This window comes from Solea senegalensis, linkage group LG12 (genome assembly GCF_019176455.1).
Source record: "Solea senegalensis isolate Sse05_10M linkage group LG12, IFAPA_SoseM_1, whole genome shotgun sequence".
Classification (NCBI taxonomy): Eukaryota; Metazoa; Chordata; class Actinopteri; order Pleuronectiformes; family Soleidae; genus Solea; species Solea senegalensis.
In genome coordinates, this window is record NC_058032.1 from 14,859,800 (window position 1) to 14,882,837 (window position 23,038).

A 23,038-nucleotide genomic window follows, 5' to 3' on the forward strand; every position below is an offset into this window, starting at 1 on the left:
TCTGTTTAAGTCTGTTTAAAAACAGTGCACGTCTAATCTGTCACACCTGTGTGTGTGTGTGTGTGTGTATGTGTGTGTTTGTTCTTGTCATCTCTTTAGGACCTCTTCTGGCACAATCACTGACCTTGTCAGGACCACTAGTGGTCTTTTATACCAATGACCAATTGGTTATGACCAATAGTCGACAATTTATACTGCATGTTTTAGTGAAGACCAAAACCTGGTCTTAATGAGATAGAACCTCATTTCTGAAGAGATGGTTTTAAGTTTTAAATTGTGGGCAGGTTAAGATTAGGATTTGGTGTTAAATGGCCTTGGTTAAAGTTGTCGAAAAGAATAGAAGTCCATGTTTGCGTATGAATGACAGAGAGAAGGGGGGAGCAGAAGAAGGAGGAAGAGAAAGGAGAGAGAGTGAGAGAGAGGGAGAGAGGGAGAGGGAGAGAGAGGGAGAGAGAGAGAGAGAGAGAGAACTGTTTGTTTCTCTGGACACCTTCACCAGCAGCAGCAGCAGCAGCAGCTCGAATCTGGAGGAGAGGTGACCGGGGCTGGGGGGTAAATGTGCGTGCGTGTGCGTGCGTCGAGCGTCTGGCAGAGAGACTGCGGGATCAGCAAAGAGACTATTTCTCAAGTTGCCTCCTCTCCGCGCTCTCCGCTCTGCCCCCGGTGTCGCTGGAGTCTCTCTCCTCCTCTTCCCCGGGACACACGCAGGCATCTGTGGTGGTGAGATGTGAAGAGGCTTAAAGTATGGCATGCAAAGATGGTTTCTGCCAAGAAGGAGATGGTGAAAGCGATGTGTCCTGCTCTCATTCGGACCCTCCTCTACTTTTTCTGTTTGGCCACTTGGTGAGTCCGCGCACGGTCGCTGTCCGTGGTGCTGAAAGTGAAAATCTCGCGCCTGGATCATTTACGAGGTTTTTTTTTCTTTCTTTCCTGCTCTCCTCAATCTGTTCCTCCTTCTTCTAGTGTAAAGAAAATCTCTGGTCAGACACGGAAGGATGAAAGGCTCTATCCGGCGAATTTCACTCGCATTTTAGACCGACTTCTGGACGGATACGACAACAGGCTGCGACCTGGATTCGGAGGTTTGTATGCAGAAGAGAAAGTATTTTTCAACTTTTTATATGATGGTTAACATAACGTTAAGTGCAATGTAGGTGGTAAAACTTTTATTTGACCTTTTTAACCTGTATGAGCTCACTCTACTTTATTTAAATATCTACAAATAAACGTATTATTATTTAAAAATCCATTGCAAAAATCCCCAAATTGTTGAGCTTGTTCCTGCAAAATGCAACAGACATTGCGCAATGTCCTTGAAGGAACATTACAGCAACATTATTATAATCCACCCACCGTGTGTGCGTGCGTGTGTGAGAGTGACTTACATCGTGCACCATAATACATGTTTAAGTACTGATGATGTTAAACCGTGTTTCTGATCCTGATGTAAGCCCGTCACTTTCTACCTTCTGTAGTGAGACTCGCACGTTCCGGCGAATGCAGTTACATAACAGACGCTTTTAATGATGCACAGTTCAAGTGGTAAAAGTGCGGATTTTGGTTTCCTCACACCACGTCTGCAGCCATCAAGCAGCATCACTTGCTTTTACGTGCAAAAAACAGCGTATATCAGCAGATTCATTTATTTATTCATTCATTTAATCACTAAGAAAGAAAAGAAAATGAAACTAAATTAATGTTTTTACATATTTAGTACCATACCATTAGTGCATTAGTGTATGAGATAACACACTATTGCTTGTTAACGTATTCAGGCTTATTATGTGTTAAGTTTGAGTAATAGTATCTCTCTAAAATCAACTGGGACAAGAGTGGATTTAAATTAATTATTATATATGGATATATATGGATATTTTAATTATTTTTCTTTGACTCAATAGGTCCTGTGACTGAGGTCAAGACTGATATTTATGTGACAAGTTTTGGGCCTGTTTCGGATGTGGAAATGGTATGTACTCATGCTCTATACATGTAGTTAACATATGTTTATACTGTATATCTTTTTAAATGTGTTCTTTTATCACTTAACATACAGCCACATTTGTTAATTGCATAAGATGTAGATAACACCCCATATTTAAAGACAGGGAGTTTCATGCTCTTCTGTAGGGAAGTAAACGTGTACATTCTACAAGGTGTTTTTCTCCTGTTCGACTTTCTTCATGATGAATAATGTCAACAATCATGAGGGAACATACCCCCCACTTCTTCTGTCTTAGGAGTACACAATGGACGTGTTCTTTCGCCAGACATGGGTGGACCAGAGGCTGATGTATGAAGGCCCCATTGAGATTTTAAGGCTGAACAACCTCATGGTGACGAAGGTGTGGACTCCCGACACGTTCTTCAGGAACGGCAAGAAGTCAGTGGCTCACAACATGACGGCTCCTAACAAGCTCTTCCGCATCATGAAGAATGGCACCATCCTCTACACCATGAGGTACTACTGGATATTTATCTCCATGTGCTTCCAGTTAATTTACATAAAACACCAAACTAGTTGCCATTATCAGATTGATTTGATCAGACATTATGTGACTATTTTCTTTCCATATGATGACTTGATATTCCAATTTATGATGAAAGAATGGACTGTACATAAATTCAGTATTCTACAGTGCAGGTTTTGTGCTCATTATAAGAGGAGAGAGGAGAGAAGACATACTGTGTTTTAATTTAAAGCAGGCAGGCAGATTTCCTTTGGAATCTGTGCCAGGCTAGCAGTGTAAACAGTAAGGAGGCAGAGCACAGCAAGCCAAACCTTAAATCCAACTAAGGCAGTTAAATAAGAGCCCCATTGTTGTTTTTTTTAGATGAAAGTAAATCACTAGCCCTTTTGAGTATCACTAATATGTGTATACACACATGCCACTGTGCAAAAGTGCATGTTTTGTGCAATCTTTTGTGCAGTAGTGACACCCAAACCCTGGTCCACCATTTTTGCAGAAATCCATGATGAATGTTAGTGTTAGTGACTTTTCTCTTTCCCCACACAGGTTGACTATCAGTGCTGAGTGTCCCATGAAGCTGGTGAACTTCCCCATGGATGGACACGCATGTCCCCTCAAATTTGGAAGCTGTAAGTTGTGCCAGCGCAGATGTGAGAGTGTGTGTGTGGTCTAGTTATGACTGGTGTTGTGGGGAAAAGTGGCAAGCTTTTTTCATGTTTTGCCCAGTATTTAAAGCTCCCGTGTGTAACTTCATACATCAAAACACTGCTGACTTTGTTACAGTGCGAAGTGCACGGAATGAGCTGGAAGTGAAAACACACTTTAATTGAGCTTCTGCAGTGAGTGACAGAGTCGGTGCTGTGAGCTGCTCCTACTCTACTACAGCTTTGAAAACACACACACACGCGCGCACACACACACAGAGGCTGTTTGCAAAAGTCAGGACTATGAGGATTAGGAGAATTTTTTTTTTTGGCGATGCTTCTTGGAGTTTTCAGCCAGCAGAGACATCAGACTGTCCCCACTCCTCAGCTGAGCCTGCAGAGCTCTCTGAAAGGACTCCTCTAGATTCATATTCCAACCCCTCGCTGCAGTCTCACCGTCCTGCTTTTCTAGCGTAGCTTTTATGCAAAACGCATCACTCTCTGTGTGCAGAGCAGGAATGTTGCCACAGACACACACACACACACATAAAAAACACTGCTCTACTGAGAAACAGCTGCATTATATGAACTGATTTGAAAATGGTTTGAATATAACGTTAGTTTTTTTAATTAAAACTCGCACACTGCAGCTTTAATCTGTTTCCCAATTGTACTCAATCAGCTGGAAACATTTGCAAGATTTCATCATTTATCTGTGAAACACTTTTAAAATACGTAATTACGAGCACTGTCTGTAGCAATTTTCGCAGAGAGGGGATTGAAAAATGACCTTTTATATTACATGTTTGTTACATAGAAAACACAGGTTCCTTTTTTTAACCCATCATGATGACTGGCTGTGGTCCTTTAGATTCTTCTTGCCCAGACTAAATTTGGAAATTAGAAGTTTCAGTGTCAGTGCAGTAATATCTTGGAATCTCCTTCAGTATGATCTCAATATGATTATCCTAATTTTAGCCATCAACTGTCCTGCAATTGCTTTAAATGATGCTGTGTTTTGTTTTGCATGGTTGTTTTTTTATCTGTTTGCTTGTTGTCTTTGTTCATGCTTGGCATCACTGAAAAAGAGGGTCTCCCTCAATTGATTCCAGAGTTTTAAACAAAGGTTAAACGAGATATTAGTCAGAATATTGAAAAAAAGCTCAGTCACATGACTCAGCAGTGAAGTGTAATCTGTGCCGAAAAGGATCTGCTGAGGAAATGAGCACTGTCAGACACAAAGTGACTGAATGCTAATACTAAATAATGAAGCATTCCATTCTTCATTGTGAACAATGGGGCCTCCAACTCAGCATCAGAGTTTAAAGTGTTTAGGCCTCCTGGTCAGCAGAAAAAATTATCTCGGATGAAGGAGTCTCGCAAATAGAGCGTCTCCATCTTATCAGAGAAGAGCAGTGAAGTGATGATTACATCTGCGAAGGAAAGGGAAGGGAAGAGACGACGAGTTTTGCCTTTACACCCGCCCAATCTGCCATCGGTGACATTGCAGAGGACAAATTCACATCTCTCAGTGATTGTCATCCTTCTCCTCCGCCTCATGCTCCTCCTTTCACCATCATGCTCTGGTACAGTGAGCCCCCCATCAGGAGGAAGCCACCATGGATCGGATCTGGCCTGAAGCAAAGGAAAGGTCAGAATTCCTTCCTCCGCCTCAGGATATTACAGACCTATGCCACCGTTTTTCATCGCTCCCTCTCTCTCTCTCTCTCTGAGTGTGTGTGTGTGTGTGCTAATTCCTTTTCTGTCTGCCCTGCCTTCATTTTTTGTCTTCATCACTCATCTCCTTCCCCTCTCTCCATCTCCTTCCCTGTTTCTCCATCTGGACTCTGGGCTGCACAAGCACGGTGTTCCACTCCACGACACACCAGTGTCATTTCATTTTGGCAGCGCAGTCAGTATATGCAGCTGATGTGGAGTCCCTGAGCTCAGACAACTGGCATTTTGTCGTGCCCCCACAGACCGGTCAACCTCGGCAGGGAACACAACACGCACAGGAAATATGGCCTTCTTGCGATTTACACTTCTGAGATGCAAGCACAATGACACTGACTGCAACCGTCTGATGAGTGGATTGGTTGTCTTATATTTCTTTTCATGAGCAAACGTAAGATAAAAGACGGTCGTGCCAGTGTTGTGTTTTATGATGAAAGATCCTTGCTGGCAATCAACTATAATAAAGTCTGTACATCCTGCACTTCTGTTTTATTTTCCTTGCAGAAAAGTAAATTAATTACTGCAGAGTTTCCCCATGTTTGGATAGAGGTGAAGGGTCAAATGGCCTTAAAAGTGCTGAGAGCCTTAAAATTAATTAGTCAGTGGAGAGTTTTTATTATCCTGTGATGAGGGTTTGGAGGCTTTTTTTTTTTATCTGGCCAAGAATTCAGTTTTCAGAGAAACAATGAACAGGAATGACTGAGGCTTAAAAAGCCTCAAATACAATATTTACAACCTGCAGCTGAAATAATCAACTGAAATGAAAAATAACGATACGTAATATGGAAGGTGTCGCTTGCACTGGCAAACAAACAACCTGTGTCTGGATTTTTTTTTCTAGTGTTTACTTGTCACTTTTTTGGTTTTGCTGCCTGTAATTTAGAATGTGCACAAAAAATGGATAATCATCTGCAGGATCAGAAAGTGAAACACTAAAGTGCCTGCATGTATTATATTGAACGTGTGTTGTTTTTTTTTGTAATACCCCATTCCTACTTGTCGTTTAATACTGCGTTAAAATGTGTTTTTGACCAGTGGGGATCTGTTTAATTCACAAATGACTCTGCAATATACGCAGGTTTTTGGCTCTGATTAGTGGGAATTAGCGCGCTAATTTCTTCTTTGTCTTCTTTTCTGTTTGCGTTGCACATTCATTTTCTGGCCGAATGCCTTTGAATGAATGTCTTTAGCAAACCTCACTTAACAACTTGGGACAGGGCTCAATATTTTTTTTTTTACTTCATTAGCAACTTAAAAAATGTTCGCTCATCATTGCGTTTGAGCAAGGGACAGACGTAAATAACACCAAATAGTAACAACTGTAACATTGTCACTCGGCTCCTTTGTGTTGTTGTTTGTGAGGCGGGGCCACACAGTGGCTAACACTGTTGCCTCACAGCAAGAAGGTTGCTGGTTCCGTCCGGTGCGTCTGTGTGGGTTTTCTCCAGGTTCTGCAGTTTCCTCCAAAAACATGCAGAGGTTATATTGGACACTCTATATTGTTGGTAGGTGAGTGTGTGAGTGGATGGCACTACAGGCCCTGCTGCTGGTGGATGGATGAATGTTCCGATGTGTTTGTGCCATTACATTTCACACATGGAGGATGCAGGGGTGAAAAACAAAACAAAGGGCAGACACAACCACTGGCTATAGGACTGGTGTTAACCCACTTTTTTTCATAAATTCCAGGTGGAGCTGCTTATTTTATCATGAAAGAGGCTGAATCATGATTTTCATTTGATTTATGACATCAGTGAATATTTAGTTAGTTTATGATCTCACTTACTAGTTTCAGGTATCCCTCAATACAGCATTGTGTCCATTTACTGTTGTTTGATGATGTAACTTAAGCTTGAGGGTGTGGTCATGGTGTGATTGACACTGTGACCTGCTGATCCTCTTGCTCTCAGTAAGATTCCCTCCCTCTCTTCTTCCCCAGCTCCACTCTTCCATCCAAATATGGTCTCTTTTGTTTCTAACCAAAGCTAAAATGGCACAGGCCAAAATGCAAAACTTGAGGCTTCATAAATGGCAGTTGACAAAATAATGTCAGAGCGGGTTGGCTCTTGAAGTTGTGGGCTGTGAAACCAAAAACAATGAGCTGGAAGACAATAAACCCCTCAGTGAAGAGTAGGAGGGCTGACATTATCTTCACTGAAGACCTGGACGACTGAGAGCCTTCATAAACATCTCAGTTTGAACATTTGACAGTTTTTCATTATGAGTGACACCTTTCATGTTGGCAAATACAAAAGCTAGGCAGACAATGGAGATGATAACGGTATTTTTAGTCCCTATATTTCTCTTGTGCAAAATCCAAACTGTATTGCATATGGAAAGTCAAAAAAGGAAATTAAAAGTTATGTCATTTGTAAAATGAGGTGAAAGGAGAAATGTGGTAAGAAAACTATATCAAACTTATAAATGTACTCTATGGAGCTGAAAATATACTTACACATGTATTTACAGTATGTAAATATTCACACTCGTGTAACAGCATGTGAGAGTTCACCTGACTGTCAGTGACTCACACTGGTGCTGCTCTGCTGTTGTCTGCCCACAGATGCTTATCCTAAAACAGAGATGATCTATACTTGGACCAAAGGGCCTGAGCACTCAGTGGAGGTTCCACCCGAGTCCTCCAGCCTCGTTCAGTACGATCTTATCGGCCAGACGGTGTCCAGTGAGACCATTAAGTCCATCACTGGTAAGTCATGCTCGTCCCGTCACCAGCTTCCTGTGAAACGGTTGCTGAGGCGATGTGATGCAATGAAGGCTTTTTTTGTTACTACCGAATGTGAAATCTGCTCTCTGCTGTTGAAAGCAAATGTCTGTGTTTATTACATCCTGTCAAACCTGGTGTGAGGCGAGCCAAGGAATTTTCATTTATAAAGCCCTTTTCATACACCGACGTAGATTTAAGTCACTGCACAGAGACACAGAGAAAAAGGAATGAAATCAATACAAAGTTGAAAAATAAAACCCCTAACAATATGCATGTATATATGTATGTATATATATATATATATATATATATATATAGATATATGTCATATTTATACTGTATATATTTAGTATCTATAAATGGACAACATGTCAACATCCAAATCCATAGAAATCCTTGAGTAATTTTCTGATATAAAATATACTTACGTTTTAGAAATAAAGGTGTAATGATTGAGCCATGTTGGCTCAGTGGTAGGGCAAGTTGTCTTTCAACTTGGGAGGTTGTGGGTTCAATTACTGGCTCTGCTAGTCTATATGCATGTGTCCTTGAGCAAGACACTAATCCTAACCCCTTGTTGAAGCATGTGAATGTGTGAATGGCAAAACTGTAGTGTAAAGCAGTTCATCAAGATTAGAAAAGCTCAATTTGCAGACTATTACAGCAGGGCCTGTACCATTGTCACCCACTTTAACTCTCTCTGCTTTATCTTCCGGGATAAATCTGCTATGAAATAAATATTTGGTCGTACTATTTAGCCATTGTGTTTTCTTTTATTTATTCATTTTATTGTGTGTATTTTTCACTATTCATTGCTGCACAAATACACAGTGGGAACCAAACAAGACAACAATTCCCATAATCCCACACTACATCCCCATCTCATGAATGGGGTTCATGAGATTTTTTTTTATTATTGTTTCCTTGAGAGACCCTTAGCAGCAGAATATGAGTTAAAAGCGGTAAAAACCTTAAAAACTTAAGGAGGCTTTGACTCTTGCAGACATGAGACAGAAACAGGCTCAGGACACCAAACACTGTAAACATCACATTAAGGATCATAAAAATAAGGTTTTAGCAGCAGAGAGATGGAACCAGTGGCAGCTGACCCTTTTACTGTCATTGGACTGTGGATTTATGAAGTATAGGAAGAATATATATTAAAAAAATATCAAATAAAATCCAATGTGACATCAGTCTTGAGCTGTGTTTACTGAAATATGTCAGCTTGCAGCTTTAAATTCATAAAAAACTGAAAACAAATCCATGTCTCTTCCTCCTCCAGGTGAATATGTGGTGATGACAGTCCACTTCCACTTGAAACGTAAAATGGGCTACTTCATGATTCAGACGTATATCCCCTGCATAATGACAGTGATCCTCTCCCAAGTGTCCTTCTGGATCAATAAGGAATCAGTGCCGGCGCGCACAGTCTTTGGTATGTAGTGTGAACCTCACTCATCGTGTACCTTTCGGATGTATGGATGCAAACAGAGCACTGTGCACGTCCACGCTGTGTGATCATTGTGTGAAATTAGAAGAGCTGTAAGATTTAATGAACATGAGAAGCAAATTCACACCTTTCACGGTTTTGAAACCCACAAAAAAGGGTCTAGTATAGGATGGGAAAATGTAAAAAAGTTGTTGTTTTAGTCAAGTAACAGAGCATTTAAAAATATTGTTTCATGCTCTTCTTATAGGGTAAAATAAGCTCTGTCATATAAAATGTGTCCTGTGTTAATTGTATTGACTTTATACAGAGTTTTTAGTTTTTCAGGCAATGAGTTTATAGCTAAAAAAAGACAATATTTCAATTCTTAATTTCTACATTTTAAACAGAAGATTGTTAAAATAACTGTGCCTTTATTGTTTTAGCAGCATTTTGTGTCAGTAAATAAAAAAAAAAACATGATTGCTTTATTTCCAATAAGAGGGTGGAGAATTTACTAATCACAGTTATGCCCCATTACTTTGACAGATGGGTTGGTGCTTTTGCTGTTCTTCATACTGAAAAGGGTTATAGATCAATGAAAAGCTGCAAATAGGTCCGTAGGGTTTCTCTCTGCTGTGAGAAATCTCAACGTGCCTGTAACAGGCATGTTGGTCAAACAGTGACAGCTTGCAAAAATCACTAAAGGTGACGATACAACCAATCACACTAATGGCTGTCACTTCATTGTCACCTGTTTCCATTCGGCGTGCATGTGACAGTAAAGTGTGACCATGTTGTCAAACCCTCCAAACTGTGATCCTTGTTCTGCACAGTCAAAAATATTCTGGTCTTAGTACAAAAAAATAGATTCTCCCTGTGTTTTTTAAAACTGGTTTGGGAAAATAAAAGTGTGTCAGATTTTGTGATTGTGGCTAAAAGTGGGACGAAGTTGAAAACAGTGATAGTTAAGTGTTTCAGAGATGTTTGAAAGGCAGTTGGGACGCTCTGCTTGAAACCAGGGCAGCTCCGAGTTCTGGCTTTCAAGACGGTACAGGAACACAGCGTGTGCGTTTACTGTCGACTGCACAGTTTGTGTTTTGAGTGTGGTGAGCAGAGCAGAGCAGCCCTGTGTGACCAGGTGCACTCGTTCAACAATGATGGACTTGCATGGTGCAGTGTAATAAAGCACTGGAGGATCAGTGCCGCTGCTGTCCTGCTGAGGCCCAGACCAGCTGCACTGCCCCCGCCATCAGCTGCCCATCAGAACAGAGAATTCACAGCAGCACAACTATTGTTGTCTCTGTACAGAACGCGTGAGGCAGCGGATTCCTGCTCTTATCAGCTGCGTGACATGTGTTTGTGTGTCCGTGGTGGCTGAGATTGTCTGAAAATGGATGAGGATGATCTGTGTTTGGATTTCTTTCCCTCGTCCCGGCGGAGACACAGACACTCTGCTTCGGACACTTGACCACTGTGTCCTGTTTTCAGTTTGTCAGGAAGACAAACAGGAGCGAGGATTATATTTGGAGATTCAGATGGAGAGGTCAGAGTAAAAGCAAGCACAGTTTTGCGCAGCTTATTAGGACACAGCTTTGACCTCCAGCCACTGTGAACAACCTGAACAAATCCTTATCCTTTACCTTAACAATGACTAGTATATACTTAACCATAACCTTAAGCTAATCATATCTCACCACTAACATTAACTTAAATTAATCTGGTCATGACAAGGTCACTGTTTGAACCAGATACTGCTTTATCCTCCACTTTTGCCATCACTGGTGGCAAACCCAGCTGTCATAGGGCAGAAGGTGGGGTACACCCTGGACAGGGAATCAGTGAAGGACAAGATGAGCAGGGACAGTAAATTGTGTGGCTGGGTCAAAAGAGGCTACGGACCTACTTCATATGTGCATTTGTCTGTACTGAGAATGCAGGAGTGACCATTAGAAGTGATCACAAACTGAGGTCACGCATGGTGGAGATGCCTGACCTTGTTTTACCAAAATGTTCTCATTCATTTCTCTTGTAAAAGTTAGATGAGAAGATTGTACATAAATGGAGCTGGGAGGTGATGAGCTTGGCAGAAAGACTGGGAGCAGCAGGAAAACCGCTTCTGTGGCTCTTTTCTAAAGCGCCCTAATTAATGCAGTGGATGTTGATTGTATAGTTACATCCTGTAGGCTACCTGTTTGCAGAACAAAAGCTGAGCTCACCCGTTTCAAAAAAGTGTCATTTTGTCAGGAAAACAGCGTTATGTAGCATTATGATGTCACTTATGATGTCACCATAGTCTCTGCTCCTGGCTTATGTAACTCAGTGCAATGTCTCTTTCAGCATTTCTCACATCTTTTTATAAGGAAAAGCAAAAAGTGTGTTTGCTTTTGTCCAGAAATCAACTTCACTGAAATAGTCGCAGTAACAAGATGACTGTAAGCATCTAAGTAGGTTCATTCATACGGCAATCTTTCACATTACTTTTGTACTTTGCATTGATGTAGCATTCGTGTTCATTCAGGCCACTTTATATGGGATATTAAACTGTGGTGAAGCCACTAACCCATCATCGGCAGTGGTTGTTCTGCCATGTGGTGTCTCTTACACCCTTGCATCACCTGTGCAGCTGTAATGTCACAAAAATGTGGGGAACTGGCCCAACCTCTCTTTATGTACCCAGTCTCACTGGTTCGGGGTTCACAGATACTGCAACTATCCTGCATTTCTGATACTATGTAGAGACCTTGGCTGAATCTCTGAACTGGCTTTCTGAATGTCACATCACGCCAATTTAAAAAAATATCACCTCAGACGATGGAAGAAAATAATGCAAATATCCTCACATTTATGTTTGTGTTGCCAGGCATTATGAACGTGAAATTTATAATCTTTGCGTTGCCTTTGTGTTTTATGTGTTGTGTTTTTACGTGAACTCACCTTTTCATAGATCTGCACCATCCACACTATTAAGACCTTTAGGAAAAAGAAAGAAAAAAGAGACATATGCATATTTCCAATATCCATCAATCTCCTTGTTTTTTGTTTTTTTTGAACAATTTTGTATTAGAGGTTAATGTCCTCAGTCTGTGGCCTTGAGCCACAGTTCACCTATCAATGTCATCCAGCTGCTTTTGATTGACATGTAATTATATGGCGGTCACGTCCGGGCAGAGGGGATGGATTTATGTTATGTTGGGCAAGGTCTCGGCAGCGTGGATTGTTCCAGATCTCCAACCTAAAGGGGATATTCTGCAAATCACATTATTGCTACTGGTTAATAATAGCAAGGATGAATGATGAGTTACAGACTTACTGAATGTATACTTTAACATTTTTGTAGGAACCACACGTGACCTTGTGTGCAGACCAGATCTGTTTGGTGTTTTATTTAACTGCAGCCAGTCTTGGCTACGCATGAACAAATGAATCAATGAGACATGACAGTCATTTCTAAGATGTGTTCTTAAACTCTGACTTCTTCTGTTCTAATTTGCTTTTATCTATAGGCTTGTTTAAAGCTGTAATAACCCACATTCTTTACACTGACAGAGAATTAAATGACATGGCTTTATGTGATAGACAGATGTTGTTGCTTAATTCACAATGAGTTTTACATCTTTAATCCCTTTGGTTTTAAAGATCCAACTGTTTATTGTTAGAGTTGAGCACAAATGTCATGCCTAGGTTGGCACCAGTGAAAACAAAGATGTTCAGGAGGAGGTTGACTCGGTCTGAGTCATTTTATGAGGCCTTTTTGTAGCTCATAAGACTTCATTTGAAAATGCCAGGGTAATCTTCACCCTCGTCTTATCTCTTTTCTTGTCTGAATTATTTTAGCCACATTACAAGCTTTTATTGGAATTTAATTCAGAGTGTCGTCTTCTGCCGGATTCTTTCTGCCACCAGGGAGCAGCTCGTTACTCGCTGTGTCTAATCCTCGTAACCATGACATACACTTTGTGTACAGGACATCCTGAAGTCAGAGCTTTCAGAAAATTGAACAGGTCATGAATATGAACGGGGGACAGGTCAAAAGTGTTGCTGCCTGCTATCAACTGCCTGTAGTTACAGTTGACATTTCTCAAAGGACTTGGTAGAGAGCAAAATAAGTGCTAAAAATATTGGGCTTTGAATCAGCAAGGGCACAAATTGTTCTGCCTCCAGGTATATAAAATAAATGATAAATAAATATATAAATCATCGGTTACTGTTGGAGGAAACAATGTGGCTCTTTTTGCACATCCCCCATTTCAAAGAAACAAATGTACAGTATTTGGCTCATTATCACGCGGCACTCTGCAGTTAATGAATATTGCTGATGAGAATGTAATGTGCACGGGTTATTGAACATATGCTAGCGAGGAGTGGTGCCATTTATTTAGCGTTGACATAGAAAAAGTTTAAGGTGATCTGCACTCACACTGTGTCTGATGCCAAAGATGTTGATATATTATGGGGAAAAAGTACTTTTCATTTGCAGAGATATAGCTGCTGTACAGTGTCAGTCCTGTCAAATTGCATCAATAACTTAATGTTCCTTTAGAGATTATATATATATATATATATATATATATATATATATATATATATATATATATATATATATATATCATAATTAAATGTCATGAAGTTAGATATTTTTGATTCACAAGACACTTCTTGGTTCATGCGGTTGATATGTTTCCCTTTCGTTGTTACAATTACAGGCATTACCACCGTCCTGACCATGACGACACTCAGCATCAGTGCCCGCCACTCTCTCCCCAAGGTCTCCTATGCCACTGCGATGGACTGGTTCATTGCCGTCTGCTTTGCCTTCGTCTTCTCTGCCCTAATTGAGTTTGCTGCTGTAAACTACTTCACCCAAGCGCAGATCGAGCGGGCCAAAAAGAAGCCGGCCAAATGTCCCCCTGGTCCCCAAACAACGCCTGTCAAGGTCAAGGACACAGAGGAAGTGCTGCAGGTGATTTTCTTGTTTCCCTCAAAGTGGCTGTGGCAAATAACCTGATAGTACTTTGTTTGAAGGAGCACTTACACAAGCATGTCCCTTATTATGTGCTTACTGTATCTGGCCTTACAGCCCGACAAAAGCTTGCAAAATCATTACAGGACATGATTACAGACTATTATAAAAACAGAACACAATATGAAATGTTTTAAAAATGATGAAAAGGTCTAAAAATACTTAGTGCCACAATCTGATATATGTGTCACAAAATTGAACCACAGAATTCCACAGAGATAAACAAATAGTTTTTAAAAACTCATGTCATGTCGCAATTGTTTCCAAACTGTCCAAACTTGCATTCTTGTTATCGCAGATCATGCAGCTGGTGTTCAGTCATAACACTGTATGTAACAAGAGCTAATTTGTTGTCTCTGACTTACAGACGACAGACTAATGTGAAGGTGTGAACACAAAAACAAACGGGTCTAAAAACAGCCTTACAGATGTTCGTGGCTCACCACGAGGTGTGTTTGCTGTGGAGCCTTTTCTTATTAGAATCCACTAAAATCCACAGTGATTTTTATATCACTGGCTGAAACACATTACACAGACCTCAGAGAAACGGTTTTATAAATTCAATCAGAATTGATGACTGTGCCATGAAGCTATTTTAGAGCACTCAGTAACTGCGTATGATGAATGTGATGGAACTGTCAGACTGTATTTGTGGCTGCTCTGTGACATACGGACAGGATTTCTGTAAATATATTGAAAAAATGCACATTAGCACCTATAACTACAGCATAGAATTACATTAGTATAGAGTATAGATTCACTGTGAAGTGACATAACCCAGCAATGCACATGTCAGTTTTACACTAACTACTTTAAGTTGCTCCCTGCAGTCCAAATCCCAGTGTGGTGTAATCCATTCCTGAATGCAGTATAGTGACAACAGCACTTCAGTGGATTAGTACGTTGCCACGGCAACATGGCCCAAGTACATCTGTATAGGTTCTCAGAAAGGCTCTTGCACTGGGGAAATAATAAAAAAAGAAGTAGAATACTCTTCTCCTAAAGAGCAGGTCCACGAAGGCTGAGGTGTAGCGCTGTGGTGCTAAAACCTAACCCCGACCTTAACCGAACCCCCGACCTCATCCTAACCATACAACAGGGAGTACTTTAGTGACGGGGACTTGCTTGTTGTCCCCTTAAGGAAGAAAACTCCCCAAAATGTATAATACCTGGAACAGACACGCACACATGGGTCACAATAACGCTGCTGCGTCCTTTCAGTTTTAAAGGGGGATGGATTATTCTTGTAAATGCCTTAGTGCCAGTGTCACACTCTCACTGCTTGAAAACATAAACTCTCAAAGCATAAGCTGCTTTGACGCTACACTGCATTACCGCCTCAATGCAATGCTACCTACTTTCTGTCCTAAGCTTGTGTGAAATGAGTGAAATCCTTGCTAAGTGACATCTGTAATGCACACACACTATCGTCCGCTGAATGATGAAGGCCATCTGTGTCAGGGCAACTGTAATCAGATCAATATGATAAGGTTTATGTCCCTGGGACCACAGTTCTGTGTGGACGTGAGTGGGCCTCGCATTACCTCCTGTATCCTCTAAACATGAATCGGACCGTCATTACTGCTGGCACTTCTCTTAATTCTCATATTGTCACATTTATTTATTTACATTTACATTTTCATGCAATTTGACATTTCCACAGCCCTCATGTGGAGGATTAAAGTCATAGAAGATGGATGGATGATATTTAGGGAAGTTAAACTGTTTTTACTTATTTACATGGATGAAATTACAACCAAACCAGAACTGAATTTTTTGAGTCTGACACCGCATTGGCCCATATCAATTTGATACGGGCCAATTCTGTAGTTATAAAACAACTGTTGCCTTTATTTAGTGCCGCCGAGACCAATATGATTTTTCCCAAGGTAAACAATTGAATGAATTAAGTAGTTAATTTAAGGTTTATACATTTAGCAGCAATAGTGTTAAATTGAACTCTTTTAACACAAAAATAGTTACATTCCAGTGTTATTCCGACTGTCAGAACATAAAATTCTTTCTCTAAATATCTTAATGTTCATTTTTTTGTTACAGCAAAATTCTGATACCAACGGTAACCTGAGAAAGCGGATGAATTATATCTATCAGCAAGAGCCGAACAGCCACCAGAGAGCCCAGTCCACCACCAGCATTTCAGTCGTAGGAAGAGCCAGACCACTGCGACCTTTAGCCGCCGGAGTCAACGGGAGCTCCTCCACCCTCTCCCGTGTCAGCCCCAAGTCTGAGAGCCTGCTCAGTGTAGCGTCGTCCTCGGCTCAGCTGGTGAAGAGTGCACCTCAGGCCGCCGCCTCCACGCCAGATGTGATGGCGGGGACACCATGCAAGCAGAACACCCCCACCACCACCACCACCTCCTCCTCCTCTTTGCAGCATCTGCTGGGCCCCAAGCTGGAGCGCATCCAGATGATGGGGAACAAGGTGGAGCTGAAGCAGACGCCATGCTCCCAACCCACCACTGCTGGTATGGGTGGCACCAGCAAAATTGACAAATATGCACGGATCCTCTTCCCGGTCTCCTTTGGGGCATTTAACATGGTCTACTGGGTGGTGTACTTATCAAAGGACACCATGGTGGCTAAAGGTGGTTAGATGTTGTTCCGGCAACTGTAGTCCTTGACTTTTATCAGACGGACAGCAAATAAGGATTATGGAAGTTTGCAAACAATCTGGGAAATTGTTGTTCCTTACATTGTGCTCGGTCAGCACGAGCATATCCTGGAGAATATCCTTCATTCCTCGACGAGCAAGCTTTGGAGCAAATCAACCAAATTAGAAACATCTGACTCAACATTTGAAAACCCACCTGCACACTGGAATATGCTACTGACCTCTTTATATTACGCCGCGCATACGTGCAACTCTGAAGGTTTTCATCGTCTTCAACTGCCTCGTGATCCTCTTTTGGCCTGCAGTCAAGACAAAGCATGGGATTTTTTTCATTTTCCTATTTTTGTATCCTGCACCTGGCAAGATGTTCAGATGTGTGAGCCACTCTCCTGAAATGAACTACTCTACACTCTGTAAATATATATATATATATATACATATATATATATTTATTAGGTTAAATGGATTTATATTTAATGACGACAGTGTACTTCCATTTCAGTATTATATAACTTGTTGCTTCCCCTCCCCAGCCAGCGAGATGACAGTAGATTTTTCTGAAATGATTTGACAAAGGAACTGTATTGGAGCTGCTCTGGGGACTCTCAGTTTAGACTGAAAAGTTATAATTCCTCACTCTTGGCCAGATGACGTCAAAGTCAAAGGAAGATGATTTTGGTTAGAATTAAATCCTCAAACAGGCTGAGTGGAGCTTTCAGACCTTGGACCCGATCAGCCATGCAAAGCCTCCGTTGTACAGTACTTATATAAAATGGACAAACTAATCTGGAAATACTGAAGATAGAAATTTAAGGATTGGTCTGGCAGGAATTAGTCAAGACAAGTTATTATTTCATGTAACAGTAGTACAGTATTTAAGCTTCTTTTCTGCTATAATGGGTCACCAAATAGTAGACAAAAATTGTGTGTGTGTTTCAAATAAAGCCATAGCATGAACAAACAGACGGAGCAGAGAGAATAAAGCCATCAGTCATTACATCACTGCACCAAAGACAAAAAGTGAGATGGATGAGGGTTAGGAACATTATTGCTTGCACAGAAAAAACAACAACACTGAACTCTTCTAGTTCAGCTCAGCAGGACACAACATAGCAGGTGACTGCTGTCGTCCACATTCTTCAGCCATGTCTAACAGATGTAGGTGAATGAATCTGCTTAAGCTGTCCCCATACACATTCATTTTAAACATTCATTCAGGCTGATTTTAATCTGAAGGTCTGGAAGGACAGAAGCCTAAAGTGGAAACGCCTGCGGACACAGCTGATTTTTAGCTTTCAGGAAACAACATTTAGTTTTTTACCAGCAAAAAAATAAAAAATAAACTTCTTAAAGAAATGGTTCTGTGATGTGAGCAATATTCTTATCTGCTGAGCGTTAGATGAGGAGATCGATACCCACCCTTTTGTGTGCAGCGGTTGAAAAATGTGACCATAGGTGTGAAGTGAAGTGTGAGCGCTTGACTCTGTACGTCGGCTCTGTAATGGACTGGGAACTGGCTCATGACATACAGGCAGTTGCATTTTTTTTGTTTTTTTTTCTTCATATATTGAATTCAGTTCAATTGTCATATTGAAGGAAAACAAGGAAAGAAAACCCCTACGGTATAGAAAACAAGATGACGACATAGACCCCCACCTGCCACTACCTGATAAATGAATCATGGGTTATGTGACTACCTTTGTGACACAACATGATGTCACACAGTTAGTGCTCTGGTTTGTGGCTGATGGAGGTGAAGTAGGGGTTTATTGTCATTGAGTTGCCTTTTCTGCACATGTAATATGTGACATCCTGCTATAAATACATGCACAGAAGACACCCTGACAGTTTTCTTGCCTTAGAAAAGAGTCTTAGCCTTTATATGCACTCGAGGCATGGGCCTTGCTTTGTAGAGACAAAAGACTACTTTTTACTACACAAAAGAAGAATGGTGTAATTATTTTGGACCGTGAGGGCCACTGTAGTTCCATGACAATCGACAACAATCTGCAGTCTCACAAACTAATGCTTGCACACTAGAGCTTTAATAAAATGCTAAATAGATGGGGATGTACATTTCCGGATGGCTTGAATCTGCTCTTCGTCATTGACTGCATGGTCACAGTTTGCAGAAGTGAAAGGTTAAACAATCGGTGGATGTGTGTGGTGTGTGTGGGGACTCGTGATGTAGTATAGGCGCCTGTTTTCCTGCTCTAATAGCCACATCATCCACACAATCGCGGCTGCTGGCCACTGTTGATGGTTGTGTGAAGCTGGTGGTTTGATGCTGCCACTGTGGTGAGAAACACCCGGACTGATGGACAGATCAAGATGCCCGCCATCTTTCGCCTCTCCTAAATGCAGTCATGTGTGAAATTGATTTTGCCGTTTCCTCCCTGTTGGTCCCTTCACGCCATCCCCTTGTCTCTGTCTCCCACAACAGTGGACAAAATATATCTATACTATATCACACTGACACAGAACATCCATGTACTAATGAGGACTCTGTCAACAACAGATGGATGTTCCGTGTCAGTGTGGTGTGGATCTGCTGCTCTAAATGTGTGCATGATTTATGGAGCTGCCAACGGCAGGTTGTGGGTTTTCTGGTCTTTATTTATTCTTTTCACCAAAAATGTTGCTTTGGATGACAGACAGAGAGTTAATGATGCTCCACATGTTCACTGTCATTCTAAGATCTGACAATTAATCTTCATACTTTTTGGCTTTTTCAAATACTTTAAAAGTGTCCTTTAAAAGCAAAAGAGTGCAAGTGGTTTAAAATGACGCATTCACTCTAACTTTAGATCATTTCTGAATTAAATCACAGTGCAAGGCTCCCTCTAGTGTCTAAAGGATAAAAGGATATACTTTAAAACTTGTGAAAAATACAAGTACACACATTTTTGAAACATTTAGAAAGTCTTATGTACAATGTAAATTAACAAAGAACTGGAAGGTTCCATAAAAAATAATTCTAATTCTAATAATAATTTTATTTAATGGAGGAAAAAAGCTTACCTGAAATAATTATAATTAATTTTGTACTGCCTATCATCATATGGATGAGTAAAAGGTAATCTGACTAACATCATTTTCCATCAACATATATCATAACAGAGTGACTTTTAAATGTATTTTAAATATCAGACTAGTTTTATTTCACAAAATCACAACATACATTATCTCATGTACATTGAGATCATTTATAAAATGTATTTTATTTACCACAAAGGATACAAATTAAACGGAACAGCTTTTACTGTACATGCAGCTGGCATCGATGATGTTGCATTACTGCCATCTTCTGGAATTAGAAAACTCCTACATGAACAGTCCACCATATTTTCTCTCATCTCCTCAGTCCAAGAAGAAAGTCATATATTCACATATGTCCAATAAAGAGAGTCGGGCATATCTATTCCCTTGAAGACTGTTTCTGTCAAAATTGGGAACTAAATAAAATGACACCACTATTTGTAGTTGGTCACAACAAATTGAAGGAGAGGATTGAGAATTAATATGATTACTTTTGGGCAAGGCATGGTTTCTGCATGGAGTTTGTGGAGGATAAAGTGGTAGAAGATGAATGAATGAATGAATGAATGATTACTCTTAAGGAGTATTGATCAATCGCTGTGTGAGTACTTTTCATGATAAGTGTTCTATCCCATCTGCACATCACACTGCACATTCATTTCTGTCATTCTGACACAGATTAACCAGCGGAGGGAGTGAAACATCACCTGATGTTTTTTCATTAAACTATGGACTGACTCAATTTTCAGTAGTGTCTCATTTTCTCAGTTTTAATGTCAATATATCTGTGTCATTGGGTCTGAGCATCATGTTTGATTTCCAAATGTGCAAAAAGCAGATTTATTCCTCTATTTGTGCAGTTTTTGTCTGATGCTGTATTCATTATATGTGACACATTATCATTTCTAATGTTCAGCCTGTGCATCTGTGGTAAATGTTGTAACTCAAGTGAAAGTCTTTTCACTTGAGTTACAACATTTCTACACACAGAACGTGAAGAGCCATACAAGTGTTGATTTATCTCCTGGTGCATGTTTGCACTGGTTATTTTCAGTGATGTGGATCAATATACGTGGAGTCATACCTTCAATAATACGACTACTTCTCAGTAGGATTACCACTTAAAAGCAATACTTATATTAGATAACCCACACAAAGACAGCAATATTGTTACTGAACCTCAAACGGCTTCCTAAAAAAAACAAAAACGCTGCATTACTCATGACAATGCTTTAAGAATTTAAGGTTAAGTTAATTATAATAACTCAGCACACAATCAAACACTAGCAAACTCTTTAGTTGTACTAATTTTATTTGATTTTTTTTAGTAAAACACAGATCTTGGAATGCACTGCTCAGCAGATTATTTCCTGCAGCATTAGCTGAAAGAAACAGACTTGTAAAAAATTGTGTATTGTGTTCATTAATATTGCTGCCAGGGTGAATTTATCTCAAAGCTGACAACAAATTATGGATTAAACTGTACCTTAATTCAACTGGAACTGTTTGTCATTGGCTCGAGCTGTTACAGTCAGTATAATGATACAAAGATTTTTCATTTCTTAGTCCTCAATGCACTGTTTTTGAAGAAACACAATTAAACATGTGAGACAAATCCTTTCCACTTGTTGTAGTATCATTTTGGTGAAGTGGTAACTAAAGTACTGTGTTACAGAAGCTGAAAAGTGATGGATAATACTCTTGTTTTATTGTTTTTCAGTGTTAGCTTACAGATATTTGTTAGTGCAATGGTTCTCAAACCTTTTATACCATCTAAGTACCACCTGAGAAAAAATTGAGCTTGTGAGGTAACACCATTATCACCAACGTTAAAATACAGTGGTGTAAATAGACCAAGCAAAGTCAGCTACTGTATGGATTTATTCCCAATAATCACCATCCTCCTCTTCCTCACATATACTTCACACACTGGTATAGTGACATTAGATTAAGAGAAGAGAGATAAAGTGACTCTAATTATTATTATTATTTTTTGGTTATTTATTTAATTTTCTAGATACTCTGGTCAAAATACCTCAGCTCCACTCTGATCACATACCCTGGTTTAAACATGAGAGGCGTATTTTTGGATTTTCTTCTAAGTACCATCAGAGGAAGCTCACCGACATGTACCACAGTTTAAGAACCATAGGGTTAGTGCATCTGTGAGGTGTTGTACCAAATCATCATTGGACGCGGCAGAAATACAGGAACTACTCTTGCACAACAGAAATCAATGCAGAAATCGTACAATCTGAAGAAAACTGAATTATCCCGGTTGCTTTAAGTTGAACATTTATTCAGTTTGGACTTTTGTTTTCTTTACCTTGAGTTTTTAGTTCTGTTTCTGGTTTTACCTGCGTACCTCATCCAGTTTTGCTTCCCTGATTGTCTGCCCCGCCCTAATAATTGTCTGCCCCGCCCTAATGTGTTTCACCTGTGTCTTGTTTGTCACACCTGTGATTGATTGCCCCTGGTCTCTGTAGTGTATTTAGTCTCTGTGATCCCCAGTGTCTGTGGTGAGTCCTTTTGTTTGGTTTCTTGGTTAGTCTTTGGTTATTCCTCCCCTTTTTTCATGCTCTGCGTTCTTGGTCATCTCCACATGTCATTTTTCGGCTTATGTTTCACTCTTTAAATTTTTGGGACCACTGTTTTCTTCTTTGCATATATCTGTAAACATGTCAGGTGACTACATTAAATATTTGTTGGCCATGACTTATCTGACTCAACTGTCAGATAATTTGACACTCTTATGTGGGGAAGAACTGCAGAATAAACTTAACATGAAAAACAGCCCCTGAAATCTGAGAAAAAGAGCCAACACATCTAAAACTCTGCTAAACAGTAGAAGTGCAACATAGAGTTAAGGTCTCTTTACACTGAATGCTTTATTAAGCAACTGTAACTAATCACATTAACAATGGCTGTGTTCAGTTCATATAATTCGGGACATTGTGACAGTGATACAGCATCAACCCTGCAAGTGAGGAAGCTAAATGGAACCCAGCCATGATTTAATTAGATAATTTTGGTCCCATTCTGCCTATTCCATGCTATTTCATATTAGGATAAATCAGATCCCACATTATGTCACTGTCAAGTTCAAAATGGGATAACAAGAGTGAGAGACGAGCTAAACATCCATCCCTCCTCTCCATCCTCTTCGTTACCCCTTCCTCTTCTCTGTGTCCGTGCTCAGAAAACAACAGCTGGTACTGTAGCTCGCCAGTTTTGTGTCACAGCTCATCGTATGCCAAGCTGGTGACTACTGTTTGTTTTCTGCCACTGAAAACTAAAAAAAAAAACACTCAGAACAAATAAATCAAAAGCACTACAGGAACA

The 23,038-nt window shown here is 40.3% G+C and overlaps 1 protein-coding gene across 1 annotated transcript; it reads left to right on the plus strand.

Moving 5' to 3' along the window:
* The first annotated feature begins 564 nt into the window (after nt 1-564).
* gabra4 (gamma-aminobutyric acid type A receptor subunit alpha4) lies at nt 565-19,828 on the plus strand. Its single transcript, XM_044039484.1, has 9 exons — nt 565-843; nt 964-1,082; nt 1,902-1,969; nt 2,241-2,461; nt 3,018-3,100; nt 7,413-7,556; nt 8,860-9,012; nt 13,710-13,966; nt 16,085-19,828. Exons 1-9 carry the CDS (start codon nt 758-760, stop codon nt 16,637-16,639), a joined length of 1,686 nt encoding a protein of 561 aa, XP_043895419.1. The 5' UTR covers nt 565-757; the 3' UTR covers nt 16,640-19,828.
* The last annotated feature ends 3,210 nt before the right edge of the window (nt 19,829-23,038 follow it).